Source organism: Podarcis erhardii (assembly GCF_964252035.2).
Source record: "Podarcis erhardii genome assembly, chromosome: 15".
NCBI lineage: Eukaryota > Metazoa > Chordata > Lepidosauria > Squamata > Lacertidae > Podarcis > Podarcis erhardii.
Window position 1 is genome coordinate 35,154,072 of NC_138505.1, and position 19,500 is coordinate 35,173,571.

Genomic DNA, 19,500 nt, shown 5'->3' on the forward strand with positions numbered 1-19,500 from the left:
GGTCCTGATGATAGACCCCATGGCCACACAAACCCAAAAGGCGGCCACTGATTCTCCGACACCCCTTACTACGCTAATCTGTCACAAAGTGAATTTGAAACGCTTGCATGGGGCAGAGCAAGGAGAAGGTCTGTGAACTACCCTGGTGCTATTGGTCATCATTCCTGCTCTGGAAAAGACGAGGTGGTGGCAATGGCCGCTCATGTAGATGCCCTTGGAAAGGGGGCCAGACAAATTTATGGGAAGGAAACCTACCTATGGCAACTGGCAATCCTTCCATATGATGCCTCCGCTGCTAGTACTAGTCTGCCACGGAATACTCTTTGCTGGGATGCAGCCCATGAAAACGACAAGCCCAAGGTTACCAGATGTCCCCGTTTCCTGGGACAGTCCCCGGATTTACAAATCAGTCCCCATACAAAATCCTATCACTCCTACTGAAGTTGAAAAGTGTCCCTGGATTCATTGAAAAAAATCTGGTAACCTTAGACAAGCCCCTCCTTTACTCCAGATTTCTTCCCACACTTCTGAAGGGGAAACGTCTGCTTAGGTTTTCAAGCCCAACAGGCTCCCCTTCTGAGATTCCCGGCAAACTTCTCAGGCCTCCTCCATCGCAGCTAAGCTGCCCCAGAGGTCAAATTGTAGGTCAGCTTCAGTCTGCAGAGATGTGTGGGGTTGAATTGTACACATTTCTCACTGGTTTTATTCAGCCTTGGCCAAGGGAACGTACTTTTACAGAAGACGACAATCATGAACACACACACACACACACACACACACACACACACACACAGGCTTCATCCAGAGTACCCAAAAAGCTGTTATCCGATTGACATCATTTAAACCAGAGGTGCTCCCATATTAAGAGGCAATTGCTGATAAGCTATTGGCATAATACACCCATGTCTAAGATCCCTTTAGAATTTTAATGGGGGTGGGGGTTGTACAAAATTATATAAAAATTATACCAAATTATATAAAAATGAAACATTGGCTTATGAGCATTTCCTGGATCTAGGCTTGACAGGGTGTTGGTGTAACCTCCCACAACAGATTTAGAGGGGAGCTAGCTAGTTTCTTTGGGCATCTCAAAGTCCTTGTGCATCTCAAAGTCCTCATGCTAGTGTAGCTGGATTCGTGTTTTAGAAAACATCCCTTTTTTGTGAACAGATGGAAAGGTACATTAGCGGTCTTCGCACACAAAGAACGAACAATTAAAAATCAGTTTATTTTCTTAAGTCGGCATTGTACAATTTAAAGCAAGAACGAATAAAAAAAAAAGTCACACAACATGAAATTTTAAAAAATAACAACCAACAAAAGTTATCAAGCATAACCATGTGGGGGGAAAAACCCCATTCAGCACACTTTCTCACATACACGTTATCAGGGCTGAGGTTCCTTGAAATCTAGTGAGGACGCTACATACGGGACGCTGAGACAGTAACAAACCCATGAATGAGAGTGAATAGACTGGATTAGCCACTTCTGCTTGGTTTCCCTGCTCTCTTTCCCAAACCTCTCCTCTATTCCTTGATCAAAGCAATAAATACTAGTTTTCCCACCGAAAGCAAAACAAAAGCACACAAACACAAACCCACCCACCTGACGTTTCATGCTTGCGTGCAGTTTTAAGATTGAAAAATAATATTAAAATCACCCACATGGTAGCAAAAAGAGATAACTTGCCTCTACTATTTGCAATCCAAGCGCAGTGGCTAAATTTCAAGTATTGAGGAAAATATATCTATATCATCTATCTATCTATCTATCTATCTATCTATCTATCTATCTATCTATCTATCGAAGTTCTGTAAACCACATAATATTTTTGTGTGTGTGATGTGAGGGACACGGGGAGAGCAACTAGGATGGTTGTGGACAACTTTTGATACATTCAAGTAACTACGTACAGCTGGAAAGTTAAATGCAGAGCTGGCAGAGAATAGGTGCCTGTGTTAAACCCCACGGCTTTTGAAAGCTGGCTTCTAAATAACTGCCTTTCAGAAACAGCTGGAAAGGAAAAGGTAGTTTCTTTGTGAAGCGAACCTTGGAGCAAAGCTACTGGCTTGAGTACTGGGGAGTCGGGAAGAGCAAGAAGCGATGGCTGGGGTGATGGGACCCTCTCCTAGGTCTGTGGGTCCCTACGCAGGAGGGTGAACCCAATGGAATTAAGCTTGGCAGACCCCACAAGGGCCTGGGTGCCTGGCACTGACTGGAGGAAAGATGGGAGCAGGCCTGAGCAGGCGAGGACCACAGCAGCTTCTCAAGGATCCTCCATGCTGGCACTGGGCCTGGTTCACAAGCATCTCCAGTGGTGTGAACCAATTTCTTTCTCTTAAGGCTGCCATGCTGTTATGGTTCCGCTTGTCTGTTTTGCTCTCACCTGGGTCTAGTGGACCTTCTTCTACAGAACCAACTCCAAGGCTGTCAGAGATCTCCTCGCAAGTGATGTAAGAGGGTCGACTGATTAGGGATGCAGTGTTTAGTCAAGCAGCTAAATGAACAGCTTGAAAACCTCTTGATCTACTGGGAAAAAGCACCCTCAAATTCACTGGGCAACATGGGTTATTATTATACAACTGCCATCCTATTTAGATGGAAACAGATGCAAACTGAGATGAATGGTTTAAAACTCAATTTATCAAGCAATAGCTTGGGACGACTTGAAATGCCCAGCATTAGCAGCCTATGTTTTTGCGAGGAAAGGCAGAATTATCAGGCAGTGGAGAAACATGAGAACCTGGGAAAGGATACAAATGATAAAAGTAGGAACGAAGGAAGAAAGAAACACGTCGTGGGGGTGATTTGAGTCTCTGCTTTTATCTACTGGTTCCGTTCCCCCATTCTGTCTCTGGCATTGTTGCAGGCACTCGTCGTGACCAGTTTTGTTAATATTTTGCTTGGCAGGCAGGTGTCAGAATGAATGGAGCCCGAGAGGGGTGTGTGTGTGTGTGTGTGTGTGTGTGTGTGTGTGTGTATGTGCACATGCACATTTGCATGCTAGGTTGATCACTGTGGCATTGCTAAAAAGATAAAATGCACTGCCAACCGTACCGAACCCAATAGGGCAATAGAGGACATAACATTTGCATGGGGTAATATCCATGCCAATCTAGAAATGATTAATTTAAATAGAAATACAATGCGGCTCTCACAATAACAGGGAAGATGGTGTCCAAGTGGCCCGTTTGCTGTTGGGAGACAACTTGTGAGGCCTCTGATCTCCCTTCTGCCCCTCGCAGTCCTTGCAAAGGAGGACGGGGGGAGGGGGTCATCCTATGTTGAAATGCTTTGCGTAGGATTCCTACTACGTGCATTGCCAAGCTAAGGAAAGACTTGTAGGTGCACAGTAACACCCTAAGGAACTTCAAATCCAACTTGGGGTGTGTGTGTGTGTGGAATACTACAGGGTGAATCGTACCAGCATAGAACCCCTTTCACAAGCAACCACCGGCTCCATAACTACAAATGACAAGCCTTTATGAAATTGGTATCATATCAGAAGGACGGAGGATCTTTCCTTTGTGCTAGGCACTGCTGAGTTGCCATAGAAGCGGAAGATAAGAGAAGCCATGCTGAAGGGCTGGGGGCAAGCGACAGATTCCATCAAAATGTGCTGATTGAACACATGGAGGGGTGAGTGTGAAAAATGATTCCCCACCTATTGCAAGGAGCTTTGAAACAGGGTTTCCAAAGTCAGTACGGCTGTCCCTTACATATTTTCAGGGGGATACACACAAGTGATAAAAAGCGAACCATGTGCAAATAGATATACTTGACCCACTCTTTGAAAAACAAAACCAAACAAAAGCCTGAAATCCAGGTTTTGTTTGCCAAGGATGCTTTCTTGCCCAGCACAGACAAAATACAGCTGCAAACTGGATCAGTTGCATTAAAACCATGCACAAGGGCCGGGGGGCGGGGCGTGAAGGACATCACTCAAAAAAGGTAGCCTATCAGGCATTTGCTTGCAGCCACAACACCCCCAAGCCTAAATGCTCTGCATCCAGGCAGCTTCCTGCGCCCTGAAGTGAACTCCTTTCTTCCGAAGAAGCGCCAGCTGATCCAAGTCAGCTTGTCAGGCCGCTTTCCCGGAGCAAGATCCAGAGGCGAGAGCTACGCTAGCCATGCCGTTCAGCCGCCAGCCCCCGGCTGGTCTCCCGAGGGAAGGAGCGGCCAGGCTAGGAAGGGCATCCGAGCGGGGCGCAGGCGGGCTCCCTCTCCCTCGCCTTCCTTCCTCGCTCCCCGCGCCTGCCCTCCGCCCAGAGCCGCTCCGGCCACCACCGGGGAGCCAAGGGAAGGGAAGGGAAGGGAGAGCGGGGCCCGACTAGGGCAGCCGCGGAGGGCCGGGACGGGGCAGGAGGAGCCCGGAGCTGGCGGGGAGGGGGCGGGCGGGCGGGGGAAGGCGCGCTCCCGGGCATCCTCCTCCCCGTCCCCCCAGCGGACCCGCCCCGCAGCAGGGTGGGCCAAGGTGGTGCGCGCTGCTCAGATCCCCTCCCGCGTTTCTCCCCCGCGAAATGGTGGTTGTTGTTGTTTAGTCCTTTAGTCGTGTCCGGCTCTTCGTGACCAGCTTCCAGAACACTGTCCCACCATCTCGTCCTCTGTCATCCCCTTCTCCTTGGGCCCTCCATCTTCCCCAACATCAGGGTCTTTTCCAGGGAGTCTTCTCTTCTCATGCGGTGGCCAAGGTATTGGAGCCTCAGCTTCAGGATCTGTCCTTCCAGTGAGCACTCAGGGCTGATTTCCTTCAGAATGGAGAGGTTTGATCTCCTTGCAGTCCATGGGACTCTCAAGAGTCTCCTCCAGCACCAGAATTCAAAAGCATCCATTCTTCGGCGGTCAGCCTTTTTGATGGTCCAGCTCTCACTTCCATACATCACTACCCCGAGATATTGTCACAAGAAAAAGAACAACTCCTTTTCGCTTCTGGGGTCCCCCCGAGCTCACCTAGAGTCCTTTGGTAGGTTCTCTATCGGTAGGAGGAAAGAAGAGAGGCCAAGCAGAGAATGTGAAAAAGCAAAGCAGCTCGTAAGCCTGATCTTTCTTAAAGCTGTTGCAGCAGGGTGCTCCCCCCCACACACACACAGAGGGGGAGAGGGACCCAGAACAATGGTGGGCAAACTCCTATACGAAGAAACTTTGGAAATTCCCTGCCCTGGTGCTCAAGATCAGCCCCATACACACATCACAGAAGGGGTGCAGCCCAAGACCACCCCCAATACATCATACATACATCAGAGCAGGGGCCAGCAGGAGACCTGTGGAGGGATTTACCTGGAGAGCCTGGCTACTCTTTTGTGATGATAACTACTTAATTTCGGAAATCTTAAATGTGCCCTTAAGACAGGATTTGTGGGCAAAAAGACAATGGGGAGACAATATTTGAGGTAAATTTGGGAGGGACAAAAGGCTTTCAGGACTTTTTCTGTGGTCTTCAGACATGTGATATATATGTGTGTGTGTGTCTGCGCGCACGCTTGGTACATTTATGAACATTTATTTTATATATGTAAGACCTTAAAATTCTTATAACAATAGGTTAGAAAAGTGGAAATCTGCCCAAAGACCTGCTCTGACCATAATGCACTGAAGATGGACATAACACTATTGCCAACCGGTTCCTTTAGATGGAAGATGAATGACAACTTGTTTAGAGATCAGGAGATTATTAAGAAGGCCCAAAAAACTTTGAAGGATTACTTCGAGATAAATATGAACACTACGGTGGAAAAAAGAACTATCTGGGACGCAAGTAAAGCTGTGATGAGGGGGTTCTTGATACAACAGAACGCCGTAAAGAAAAGGACACAAAATGAAAGGAAAGATAAGATCTTGCAGAAAATCAAAGAACTGGAGAAGAAGTTAAGATCAAATCCGAAGTCACAGCCAATTCTGAGAGAAATTAAACTCTACCAAGCACAATATTCTAAATTGATAAACCAGGAAATAGAGTGGAAGATTAAATTAATGAAACAAAAAACTTTTGAATCGGCGAATAAATGTGGGAAACTGCTTGCGTGGCAGTTGAAGAAGAGACAAAAATTAAATACAGTCACAAATCTAGAAATCGAAGGAAGAAATATTCAGAACCCCATGGAAATTAGAAAGTGCTTCCAGAGATACTTCAAAAAATTATATACTCAAGGGCCGCAAGACGAGGTTGAGATTAAACAATTTTTGGAAAGAAATGGACTAACAAAGTTGTCACAAAAAAACAGATTAATCCTGAACAACAAAATAACACAACAAGAGATTGAACAAGCCATTCAGAACATGCAACTGGGCAAATCTCCAGGGCCAGACGGCTTGACTTCCAAGTATTATAAAACATTAAAAGACTACTTGATCCAACCAATGATGGAGGTCTGTAACGAAATTATGGAGGGGAAGAGGGCGCCGGAATCGTGGAAGGAAGCCTTTATCACATTGATACCAAAACTGGAAACTGAAAAGACACAACTCAAGAACTATCGTCCCATTTCCCTTTTAAATGTGGATTACAAAATATTTGCAGATGTTTTGGCAAGTAGATTTAAAAGAGTTTTAAACGAGGTAATTCATAAAGACCAAGCAGGCTTTCTCCCAGGTAGACACATGTTTGCTAATACAAGGAACATTATTGACATTCTGGAACTTTTGCAAACAGATATAAATACAAAAGCAGTGTTAATTTTTATAGATGCGGAGAAGGCCTTTGATAATATTTCTTGGAAATTTATGAAGGGAAATTTAAAAGAAATGGGAGTGGGACGGGGGTTTGAGAATGGGATTGATGCAATATATTCAGAACAAAAGGCCAAATTGATAGTTAACAATGTGGTTACGGAAGAGTTCAATATTGAAAAAGGAACACGACAAGGCTGCCCGATCTCCCCTCTGTTATTTATTTCGGTTCTAGAGGTGCTCTTGAACATGATCAGAGGGGACCGGTTGGTGGAAGGGATTCAGGTCGGAGCGAAACAATACAAACTTAAAGCTTTTGCAGATGACCTAGTTTTGACCCTGCAGGAGCCAGAATCTAGTACGAAAAGAGTATTACAATTGATTCAGGACTTTGGTCGGGTGGCGGGATTTAAATTAAACAAACAGAAAACCAAGGTGCTGGGAAAAAATCTGACAGATACAGAGTCAGAACGGTTTCAGAGAGAAACAGAACTAACTATGGTTAAAAAGGTAAAGTACCTAGGGGTAAACATAACAGCAAAAAATCTGAGTCTATTTAAGGATAACTATGAAAAATGTTGGTCTGAAATTAAGAGAGACTTGGACAGTTGGGCAAAACTGAAGCTTTCTTTGTTAGGCCGAATTGCTGCTATTAAGATGAATGTATTGCCAAAAATGTTGTTTTTGTTTCAAACACTACAGATTGTGGACAAGACGGAGTGCTTCCGGAAGTGGCAGAAAGATATATCTAAATTTGTCTGGCAGGGCAAAAAGCCCAGAATTAAGTTTAAGATATTAACAGATGCGAAAGAAAGAGGGGGCTTTGCCCTGCCAGACTTAAAGTTGTACTATGAAGCCGCAGCTTTCTGCTGGCTAAAAGACTGGCTACTTCTCGAAGACACTGACGTACTGGACCTGGAAGGTTTTAACAATGCTTTTGGTTGGCATGCATACTTATGGTATGACAAAGTTAAGATCAATAAGGCCTTTAAGAACCATATTGTCAGGAAAGCAGTGTTTAATGTCTGGACAAAATATAAAGACTTATTGGAAAATAAAACTCCAAGGTGGCTTTCACCTCTGGAAGCTAAGGCCCGAAAAAGACCCAATATGGAGGCCAAATGGCCAAAATATTGGGAAATATTAGAAAAAGATGGAGACAATTGGAAATTGCAGAGTTTGGAGAAAATGAAGGATAAAGTGCGAGACTGGTTACATTACGCTCAGATTAAAGAAGTTTTTAAAAATGACAAAAAGTTAGGGTTCCAGGTGGAGAAATCGAAGTTAGAAACAGAATTGTTAGAACCAAAGACTAAGGTACTATCTAGAATGTATAACTTGCTGTTAAAATGGAATACACAAGACGAAATGGTTAAATCGGCTATGATAAAGTGGGCGCAGGACATTGGGCATAACATTATGTTTGAGGATTGGGAAAGGTTGTGGACCACTGGGCTGAACTTCACCGCATGTAATGCTCTGAAGGAAAATGTAATGAAAATGATATATAGATGGTACATGACCCCAGTTAAACTTGCCAAAATATACCATTCGTCTGATAATAAATGTTGGAAATGTAAAGAAAATGAAGGAACATTCTTTCACCTCTGGTGGACATGCCCTAAGGTGAAGGCCTTCTGGGAAATGATATATAATGAGCTGAAAAAGGTATTTAAGTATACCTTCACTAAGAAACCAGAGGCCTTCCTTCTGGGTATTGTCGGCCAGAAGGTGTTAAAGACCTTCTTTATGTATGCAACAACGGCAGCAAGGATACTCATCGCAAAAAACTGGAAAACTCAAGATCTACCCACACTGGAAGAGTGGCAGATGCAGCTGATGGACTATATGCAACTGGCCGAGATGACTGGCAGAATCCGAGACCTGGGAGAAGAGAAGATTGAGGAAGACTGGAAGAAATTTAAGATGTATCTACAAAAACATTGTAATTTGGTTGAATGTTAAGAAGGATGCTAGATTATAAAAAATTGGCCACCACTAAATTAGATTTAAATTTGATGATAAGTGAGACTAAAGAAAATATAAAATTTTTTGGAAGAATTGCTAGATTATATTTGAATGAGTGGACACGAGATTGTAAATAAGTTGATAATTTGTTTGGAAAAATCTTTTAACGATGTAAATGGGAGCGGGAGATGCGAGGGAGTCCAAAGAAGTGATGAAACTATGTTTGTGACAGAAGTAAGATTGTTTATTATTTGTGCATTCATATTCAAAAACTTTAATAAATATTTATAAAAAAAAAATTCTTATAACAATAATATTTGATGATAAAATATTATAATATTAATGAAATAATATGATAATAATAATTATTATTTTATTTATACCCCACCCATCTAAGGCTGCCGGAGCCACTCTGAGCGGCTTCCAACATACATAAAAACATAAGAAAACATTACGCACTTCCCTATACAGGGCTGCCTTCAGCTGCCTTCTAAAGGTTGCATCTTCTTGGCTCCAGGATCGCACGACTCCATTCCCTCACAACGTTTCTCTGATCAAAACAGGGACATCATACCACACCCTCCAACATTTCTCCAATGAAAATAGGGGCGTCCTAAGGAAAAGCAGGACTTTCCAGGAGCAAATCAGAAACCAGAATGGCTTCTGTAAATCCAGGGCTGTCCCTGGAAAGTAGAAACACTTGGAGGATCTGTACTGCCTCTCACACACCCCTGCAGTGTCAACCAACAATCCACAGCTGAGGTCTTTCTTAAGATCAGCTGAATTTGTTTTTATTTTAAACCAGAACATACGCCTCAGTTTGTAGAGCCTGAGATTCTTAATCCCAGGGTGGAAGCCGTGCCATGTTGGGCAAAAGGATCCCTGCATTTCAGGACTAGATGACCCTTGTGGTCCTTTCCAACTTTACAAGAGCTGTTTAAAATGCTGCTAAGTTACCCATTCCTGCAAAACTCTGGAATCCACAGCTAAGGGTCAACAGACACTGGTGTCAGTACTGGGATATGATCCATGCTTCCATTCAGAGACCAGAACAGAGGCAGAAGTACAAATGGCTTTCTGCTGTGAATGCCGGCAGGCAGACACAGCAATACAGAGTTTTGCTGCTTAGCAAGAGATTTGGGGAAGTTGCAACCGTTCTTCACTGTGATCAGATTACACACTGAGTAGTCGTCTCCCGTTTACTGTGCAAGCAAGTCAGCCAGGCCGTAGCATGAGTACCTGCCAGCCATCTCATCCTCGGTCATCACCTCCTATGCAGCATCAGGCAGGTGAAGTCACTAACATCCATGGAAAAATATACCTAAGGCAAATTCTGGGACTCCAGAATCCACAGATACCTGCACAGTCCCTAGCTCAGGTGTGGGGAACCTCTGGCCCTCCAGATGTTGCTGAACTCCTGCTTGCTGGAGCTGAGAGGAGTTGCAGTCTAGCAAGAGCTGGGGTGGCTAAAGGTTCCCCACACCTCACCAGAGGAAAAGGATTCTGCATATGCTCAGGAGCACATTTGCCCTGCGGTCTTTGAAATGCTACATCCCCCTTGGAGGTCAAGGATTTCTGTGCATGCTCCAGAACACTCAGCCAAGGTGCCAGAATTTTAGTCAGCCCAAAGGTAGCTGCTGCACTCTTGAGACACAACTTCTGCTGAAATTGCGGATAAATTTGCACTGGCTTCCTCGCCCTTTGAGACTATCTGAGGTGGGGACTGGAACAGGCCTGCCTCTTTGAGGACTTGTTAATAGATTTTAGCACTCCTTTGGAAACAAGCAGGTATGTGCTCTTTGCAGTCGGCTGGGCATATTTCCAAATGTGAATTCCGCAGAAAAGCAACAGACTGTGAAGCATTCATGTGCCCATGGCTCTGGAATTCATGTGCTCCCATGCCAGAGAGGTTTTATGAGCGAATTTGATGGTTCCTTTCCCCACTCAGGCCAGACAGGTCCCCAACGCGCCTGCCTTTAGTGTTATGGCCCACCGTTAAACTTGCATGCACCACGAAATGTGCCACCCACATGGAAAGAGCAGGCTGCATTTACCCTTTTCTCTCCCGATTTGAATTCCACCTGAAAATTATGTGGCAGAAGTTACAAATGCTTGCAAATCCATGTCCTGCTTAATTCAGAGAGTGCAGAGGGGTAGTGATATTATTAAGCCCCCCGCAGCAAACGTAGAAAAAGAGAGCCACCAAGCACCTTAGAAACCAATGGATTGATCGGGGCAGAGCCAGTCGTAGGGCTAGAGAGTTTGGGCTTAGAGCATTCTGCAGGCAGAACATCAGGTGCCTCCGAGTTCTGACAGAGGAGCATCACCACTCAGGAGGGGCCAGGTGGGGCCAGGTCCTGGTGGGGGGTTGCCACGGTGACAAGGACCCGCCCTCCTTTGTGACATCCCTTGCTTCTCCTTTAAAAGCCACTGACTTGCAGGCGGCCATTGTGGGTTAGTGAGGAGAGCTTGGAGGAGAGAGGTGGTGTTGGCAGTTGGTGGTGGCAGTTGGTGGCGAGTTAGGAGCAGGAGTAGTGATTTGTTCTTTTTTCGTTTTCTTATTTTGATTTTGATTTCATTTATTACTTTTATTTTATTGATTTGATTTGATTTATTTTGATTTCATTTATTACTTTTATTTTATTGATTTGATTTATTTTGATTTTCTTTTATTCTTTTCTTTTAACATTTTTATTTTTATTTTTTTGTTCTTTGTTTTAATATTTTTGTTTTTTTGTTTTTTTGTGCACACCTGTGCATAGTCTGTATATATTTTTATTTTTTAGATAGAGGAATAGTTAGGGTTTTTGTGGACGACATGGGCAGGCTGTAAGTAGCATCCCTTTCTCTTCATCTCCGGGGGGGTGGGGGTGTCACAAACTGGGAGGTTTTTCTGGCAGACACCTGAGTATCAGGTTTGTCCCTGTTCCTCTCTTGACCTCCACCTTAAACCCATTAAATAAAACAAAGAAAAATATATACATGTTCCTGTTTCCCAGCCAAGTTGAGTACCCCCTCTTGTCCTGGCCAAGTCCCCAATCCATGTAGGTTAGATCCACTCTTGTCCTTGCGATGGCTGGCTACCTGTCTGGCACTCCGAGACCAGGAGGGCAGTGATGATCACCCCGGCAGAAGGGTTGCTGTGTACGTGGTCTCATGCTTCAGGGATGATGGCTGCCCCTAGCCTTGTCCCAAGTGCCTCCTCTGGTCGCCATCTTCCTTCTGAGCAGAAAAGAGTGTTTTAAGGCAGATCAAAGAAAAGGTTTTGCCAAAGAACAATCGCTATGGATGAAGAGGTAAAAGAAACCATGGTCAAATGGGCACAAGATATCGGCCATACTATATATTTAGAACAAAGGGAGAAACTCTGTCGCGAGGATATTCGCTTTACCACCTGCTATACGATAAAGGAAAATTTGGTTAAAATCTTTTACAGATGGTATTTAACACCAGTTAAACTGGCCAAAATTTATAAATTCGAATCCAGCCTTTGTTGGAAATGTAACAAAGAACCTGGAATGATAATTCATATGTGGTGGGGTTGCAAGGAAAGAAAGAAGTTTTGGGGAATAATACATGAGGAACTGAAGAAAATGCTAAACAAACCCTTGATAAAAAATCCTGAAGCTTATCTGTTTGGGTTGGTGGGCAAAGTGAATATCCTCGCGACAGAGTTTCTACCATTGTTCTAAATATATAGTATGGCCGATATCTTGTGCCCATTTGACCATTATTTCTTTTACCTCTTCATCAAATCATAGTCTAATAATAGAGTGTAAATTTTTGATAATAATTTCCTATTGTTTCGTAATATAATGGTGCTAAATAGCAATTGTTCTTTGGCAAAACCTTTTCTTTGATCTGCTTTAAACACACTTTTTAATTGTATATATTGCCAATTATCCATCCCATATTGTTTTAATTCTTCATATGTTTTTAATTTTAACTTTCCTTGGTCTTCTTCCAGTATTTGTCTATATGTTGCCCAGTTCGGATTCATAATTGTGTTTTTTTACTGCATGGGCTTCTAATGGAGAGATCCATCAAGGGATTTGTGGCTCTAATAGCTGTTTATTCCAAAACTTTAAACTTTAAAACTTTAAAGTTTATTCTGAATTTCTGAGTATATGATTTTTGAAGCCATTATATACCTTAACCTTCTCGTATGCTAGGTAGGTCTGCCATCCATACCTATTGTCAAAACTTTCTAGATTTAAAATACTAGTGTTTTCCAATATAATTCATTCTTTTAACCACACCAGACATTCTGCTTCATAATATAATTTTAGATTTCGTAATGCCAGTCCTCCTCTCTCCCTTTTATCTGTTAATAGTTTATACCTTATGCGTGGTTTTTTTGGTTTGCCATATTAATTTTGTTAGATCTTTTCTCCACTCATCAAAACAAGTTTCTTTCATTATTATAGGTATGGTTTGGAACAAATATATCTTTTTGGGTAAAACATTCATCTCAATTATAGATATTCTCCCCATTAACGTCAGCTTTAATCTACTCCTGGTTTCTAGATTTCTTCTATTTTCCTTCCAGGCTTTTTCATAATTGTTTCCAAATAGATTACCGTATTTTTCGTCCTATAGGGCGCACCGGCCCTTAGGACGCACCTCGGTTTTTTTTGGGGGGGGGAATGAATTTTAAAAAATTATTTCCTCCCCCAGCCGCAGCTGCCGCCCCAAGCCTTGCGCACACCTGCCCGAAGCATGGGGCACCCTCTGGAGGGCTCCGCATGCTTCGGGCTGCAGGCTGCTGCCCCAAGCCTCGCGCGCCCGGCGGGACCTCCCACCAGGCGCGCAAGGCTTGCGGACAGTCACCCGAAGCATGGGGAGCCCTCCGGCGGGAGTTCCCGCGGGCTCACAAGGCTTGCGGGCAGCAGCCTGCAGCCCCGGCCAGTGTCCGCAAGTCTTGAGCGCCCAGTGGGACCTCCCACCAGGCGCGCAAGGCTTGCGGACAGTCACCCGAAGCACGGGGAGCCCTCCGGAGGGCACACCGTGCTTCGGGCGACAGGCTGCCGCCCCAAGCTTCGCGCGCTCGGCGGGACCTCCCACTGGGCGCGCAAGGCTTGCGGACACTCGCCGGGGCTGCAGGCTGCTGCCCGCAAGCCTTGTGAGCCCGCGGGAACTCCCGCCGGGCTTGCAAGGCTTGTGGATAGCTTCCTGCAGCCTGGAGAGCGAGCGGGGTCGGTGCGCACTGATGCCTCTCGCTCTCCAGGCTTCAGCGAAAGCCTGTATTCACCCCATAGGACGCACACACATTTCCCCTTCATTTTTGGAGGGGAAAAAGTGCGTCCTATGGTGCGAAAAATACGGTAATATTTTTCATCGTCAATTCTATACCAAAATATTTTGCTTTTGTAACAATTTCCAAACCCAATTTCTCCTGTAGTTCGCTCTTTTCTAATCCCTGTATGTTTTTTACCATAAGTTTTGGTTTTGACATATTTATCTTGAAGCCTGCTACTTTCCCGAACTCATTCATTATCCTCAGTGCTTTCATTAGACTGGTTTCTGGCTCCTCAGGTGCTAATATAATATTGTACGCAAAAGCTCTAATTTTGAAAACATCCTTGCCTCATGTAATTCCCTTTATCTCTTTTTCTTTCTTTACTTCTAAAATCAGGATTTCCAAAGTTAGTATAAAAAGTAATGGTGAAAGCGGGCATCCTTGCCTGGTACCTTTCTCTAGATTTCAAGGATCCGTCTTTTCACCATTTATTATTAAACCTCCCTGCTGGTTTTCATATATTGTGTTTATTGCTCTGCAGTAGTTTTCACCCAGTCCTACTGCTTCTGCTACTTCCTGAAGGAACGATTTTGATAGGTTATCGAAAGCCTTCTCGGCATCTGTTAACATAAACGCCGCTTTTTTGTTGGGTCTCATTTCCAAATATTCAATTAGATCAAATACTATTCTCCTATTTGCCATTATATGCCTATTTGGGAGGAATCCTACTTGGTCTTGGTCTATTACATCCTTTAGGACCGATTTCAGCCTATTTGCTAATATCCCCGCGAACAATTTATAATCATTATTTAATAATGATATGGGTCTGTAATTGTTAACTAATTCTCTAGCTGTGCTTTGTTTGTGAATTAATACAATATTGGCTTCTTGCCACGACTTTGGTCTTTTCCTTCTTGCATGATCTCGTTCATTAATTTTTAAAAAGGCATTGTTATAGCATCTTCTAACCTTTTGTAGTGTATCACGGACAGTCCATCTGCACCTGCAGCCTTCCCCAGTTTAAGATTGGAAATTGCTTGTTGTATCTCCATTGTTGTTACTGGTACGCTTAGCTGCTTCTGTTTGGTTTCACCTATTTGGGGGATTTGTTTTCCTTGAAGATATTTTAGAATTTGTTGTCGAGTTTCTGCACCTTTTTTATATAAATTGGTGAAGTATTTTACAAAGCATTTATTTATTCTTTCTTCCGTCTCCACTGCTTTTCCTTCATATACTACTTTATTTGTCTTTCTCTTTGTCTTTTCTTTATCTGCCACGCAAGTAATTTACCTGGTCTGTTTCCAAATTCAAATGATTTTTGTTCATCCATTTTATATTTCTTTCTATTTCATCATTTGAGAGCGTTGAGAGCTGTGTTTGTAATATTTTAATGGCTTGGTTTGCGATCTCTTTTTTGGTGTTTTCGCTAATAATTTTTCTTGTTTGCCTATTTCTTCTTGTAAATGCTGGATTTTAGCCTCTCTTATTCTTTTTTGTATTATGTTTTGTTTATGCAACATGTTTTTAGATTGGCCTTGAGATAGTCTTTAAACCTCTTTTGTTGGCCACCAGCATTATGCCTTCCATTTTTAAGTTTGGAGTAGAGTCGTTGCTTTGGAAGACAATAATCAGGCATCCGAACCACATGGCGAGTCCAACGAAGTTGGTGTTGAAGAATCATTGCTTCAACACTGGTGAATCTTTGCTTCTTCCAGGATACTGGTGTTAGTTCGCCTGCCTTCCCAAGTGGTGTGTCACATTTTTCGGAGACACCATGGATGGAATCTTTCAAGGAGTTGGAGATGGCGTTTATAAGTGGTCCATGTTTCACAAGCGTACAGCTGGGTTGGTAGTTCAAGAGCCTAGACTGAAACTTGAAAGACTAGTTTCAATGGACCAAGAATGCTTTTCATGGCTGGTTCTGACTTTCCCCTTTTCCCAGTGGGAATTCCTATTTGTAGAGCAGAGGCCACGGCTGGTCGGCAGCTGCAGTGCCTGTGTGCGTTGTTCTCTTGTTGTTGTCGTCAGTGCTTTGTGCTGGAGGGCACTGTTTCGTGGAGCTCATTGGTTGCTGTTGGATATTTGGATAGTCTGAGCGGATTGGTTGAGCGCCTTGCGAGCAAAAGGCTCGGCCTTCATTAGGGCAAATGTTCTACCCTTATTTATGGCAGCCTTTGGAATAGAAAAAGGAAAGGACTGTGTCAGGATGTCTTTTGTGGGGACATTTGCAGACGTGCAGGTGTTGATCTGGGGTACGGTCGGAGGGGGGTATGGTGCCTGCTAGAGGGCGAAACCCCCGCCACCCTTTCCAAAAATTCTGGTAACAATGCTTCATGAAATTTATACACTGCTTGACTGCATGAATGAGGGGGCCAGGCTCTCTGGGCCCTGACATGGCGGTAGCTCTTGAACCCAGAGCACTTGGGACCTCCTTTCTCTCTCTGCCAGCCCTTCATGCTTTGGGCTGCCTCTTTCAGGATCTGATGATGCCCCTTCAGGTCACTGAACTGCAGAGAGATGGAAGGAATTGGTCAGAGTGGGCCGGCAAGGATCAATTAGGCTCCACATACATATTTCTGTTCTGCCAATTCGGCAGTGGTTCCCTGTTTTCTCCAGACTCCCCTCCTCACACCCAAACACCCCCCAAGAATTGGGGCTGCCAGCATCTGAGTCACTCTTTCCGCTCATCTCTTCTAGGATCAGGTGCTTAAGACGCCTCTTCAGGCGCTGCCACAGGGTGGCCCCCCAGCCAGTCACAGAGCAGCCCGTGGTGCCAGGTAAGCCAGTGGCCCTCCTTTTTTGGACAGAGGAGGGCAGGGATGGGCATGGGGGGCGACTAGTCCGAGGATGCAAAAGAGGACTCACCTCTTCCCCTGTCCTTCTATTTGCAGTGCTGCTTCGGTTCCAAGTCCCAGCCCCAGGGGTGAGTATTGGAGAAAACAAGCGCAGGGACTGGATCCCTCAGACCTGCCCCCCGCTTCCCCCCCCTGGCTCTTTGCCCCCCACTCTGCACTCTCAGGTGCGGAGAAGCCCTCCCCTCACGGGGAACTGACGGCCTGACTTTTGCATTTCAGCTGCTGGAGGATGAGCAGCGCTACATCCTGGGGGTCATCGAGAGCTGCCAGGCAGCGGAGCTCAGGGGGCTCCGATCCCTGAAGTGCTCCAAGGAGGAGACGGCCCATAGAATTCTGGTGAGTGATGGGGGGGGGTGAGGGACTCCCACGGGGAGGTGGGGGGAAGGGGCTGTGCATCTGTGGGGAGGAGGACCCTGCCGGCTTAGGCCATGGGGTTGCCATTCCCCTGCAAAACCAAGCCTGGTGTTTGGGGTCGGTGCTGATTTTCCTCCTCTGTTCTTTTGCAGGACATCTTGGGGCCCTTGGAGCACTTCAGGGATTCCCCCCTGACCCTGGCCCTTGCCTTGGAGGCCCTCCTCCAGCTAAGGTGAGTGGGGTCTTTGGCGTGGATGGGGTTGTGGGTGGGGGGCAGAACTCCAGGGGGAAAGAGCAGGCGGGCAAGGGAGACTCTAACCCTCTCCCTTTCATCTCTGCAGCACGATGAGGCCCAGATTCACCTCGGACATGATGAGTGCCATCCTGCACAGGATGTTGGAGGCCGTTCTGAGTGGGGCCAAGGAGGAGGAGGAGGAGGAGAAGAGAGATGTATGTCCTTTGTTTTGACTTCCCTTCACATTCTGTTTCTTCCTCTTCGTCACACCCTTGCAGAATCCAACTCTCTTCTCTCTTTTCCCGCAGGAACTGAAGAGGCACTATCGGCTTCTCTTGGGGAGTCTTCTGATGGAAGCACCCAACCCTGGCACCCTCCTCCAGCTTCTGAGTGTAAGTGTCCCGATGGCATCAGGGCTGGTTTTAGGGTTGTCCCCCCCCCCCCGTCCCTTACCCAATGGACTGCCCCATTTCTTGGGCACAGAGCCTGTTTGGCCCCCAATTTGGTCCAAGACCAAAGCTGGCAACCCCTCGTGGTGCAGAAGTGCCAGGGACTCTGTGGTGGGGGCCGCTTTGGCCCAGATTGGCCCCCTGACTCTGAAATGCTCTTTCCTCCTGCAGGACCTCCGAGGATACGCCCTGGGGGAAAGTGGGGAGGCGCAACAACTTGCGGCCAGCAGCATCTCTTTGCTGCTGGCCATTGCCAGGAAATATCCCAAACTCAGAGTAAGTACCTTGCCTTCTTCTATTCATTTCTTTGGTTACCTCCATCCCCCCCAAGATCACATCCCCAAGTGATCTTTAGCGCAGAATTTGCGGGGTGTGTCCCTGGGGGCCAGGATGAGGCCAGAGGCTTTTCCTGCCCCCTTTCCTGCTGCTGCCCTTCCACCTCTGCCCAGGAGGAACAAGGGATTGGGCCCAAGACAGAGGGAGACCTGTCCTTCCTGACTTGGTGCTGTTTCTGTGCTCTCTTGCTCCCATCTGACCCCGATTTTTCTTTCCTCTGCAGATGACAGTCGTTTGGCCAGAATTGGCCTGCTTTCGCCGGAAGCCAAAAGAAGGTAAGCCCCACACCTGGAGACAGCGACCTTTGACTAAAGGCCTGTGGGAAAATCCCATTTGCATTTGCATTTGCATTTGCATTTGCATTTGCATTTGCATTCTCTTCTCATTCTCTTCCATCCAGATGACATCATCATTGAAGATCTATAGCCGTAACTGTCTGCAGCGATGCTGGAGCGGCTAGGATCTGAGGATCAGGAAAGCACTCAGCTTCGGCTACTGGAACAGTTTCAACTGCTAGAGGACCACAGTAGGTGACTCACAGAGCGGCTACACCAGTTGCAGAGCCAGGCAGGACCTGAGGGTCAACAGAGGCAGCAGCTAGAAGCCGGTGAGTGCCAGCCAGGACTGTCCAGTCGAACTCTAAAGAGAGAGTCAGGAGAGATTGCTGGAGACCCCACAGAAGGGGCTCAGCAAGCACCAGCAGAGATGGCAGATTTCCAGTCTTCCCAAGTTGTAAATATTGGGGGAGGCATCCCTTTTGAACTTCTCTCAGAAAGCAACTGGCTGAGTTGGTCAATAAAAATGCAGCAGTTTTTAAGAAGAGATGGACTATGGGACTGTGTTGAAACTGAGGTTTTGAGACGGGACTCTACTGAGAAAAGACGGCTGGATGAAAGGGCTCGTGCCCAAATTATGCTGTGTTTGAGCAACTCTCAGTTATTTCATGTAGCAAATGCCAGCACAGTGTTTGAGTGCTGGAATTTATTAAGGGCAATGCATGTCAGAGAAACTGCTGGAACTATCATTTCTCTGACCAGAAGGCTGTTCAGGACTGTTATGAAAGAAGGTGAGAGTTTGGCAACTCATCTTCAAACGCTGAAATCTCTGTTTCTTCAACTACAACAGAGAGGTAAGCGTTAGGATGAAAGTGACCAAACCTACGTTATCCTGTTAATCACGTTATCCTGTGATTAACAGCATGGAGAGTATGCGTCCCCGAGATCTGACCCTTGAGTATGTGGTTGGAAGATTGACCAAAGAAGGTCAGACAGACAGGCTGAACTCCAAGAGCGGAGGAGTTATAGCCGAGGGGGCCAGCAGCAGAATCTGCCAATGGGGCAACGCCAAGTTTGGGACTTGGCCAGGGCGGTGAGGAGATGCTATAGATGCAGCCAAGCC

The 19,500-nt window shown here is 45.7% G+C and overlaps 1 protein-coding gene across 2 annotated transcripts in view; it reads right to left on the reverse strand.

Moving 5' to 3' along the window:
• PUS1 (pseudouridine synthase 1) overlaps positions 1-4,274 on the reverse strand; it is a 139,926-nt gene extending 135,652 nt beyond the window's left edge. Inside the window, exon 1 of one of the 2 annotated variants that reach the window (XM_081842272.1) lies at positions 4,255-4,274. Coding sequence is in view for 1 of the 2 variants with exons in the window: in XM_081842273.1 (XP_081698399.1) it covers positions 4,124-4,132 (9 nt within the window). In the remaining variant the exon portion in view is untranslated. Of the gene's footprint in view, positions 1-4,123; positions 4,180-4,254 lie in introns of those variants that run through there. The other variant, XM_081842273.1, reaches the window with a different exon arrangement.
• Between the last annotated feature and the right edge of the window lie 15,226 nt (positions 4,275-19,500).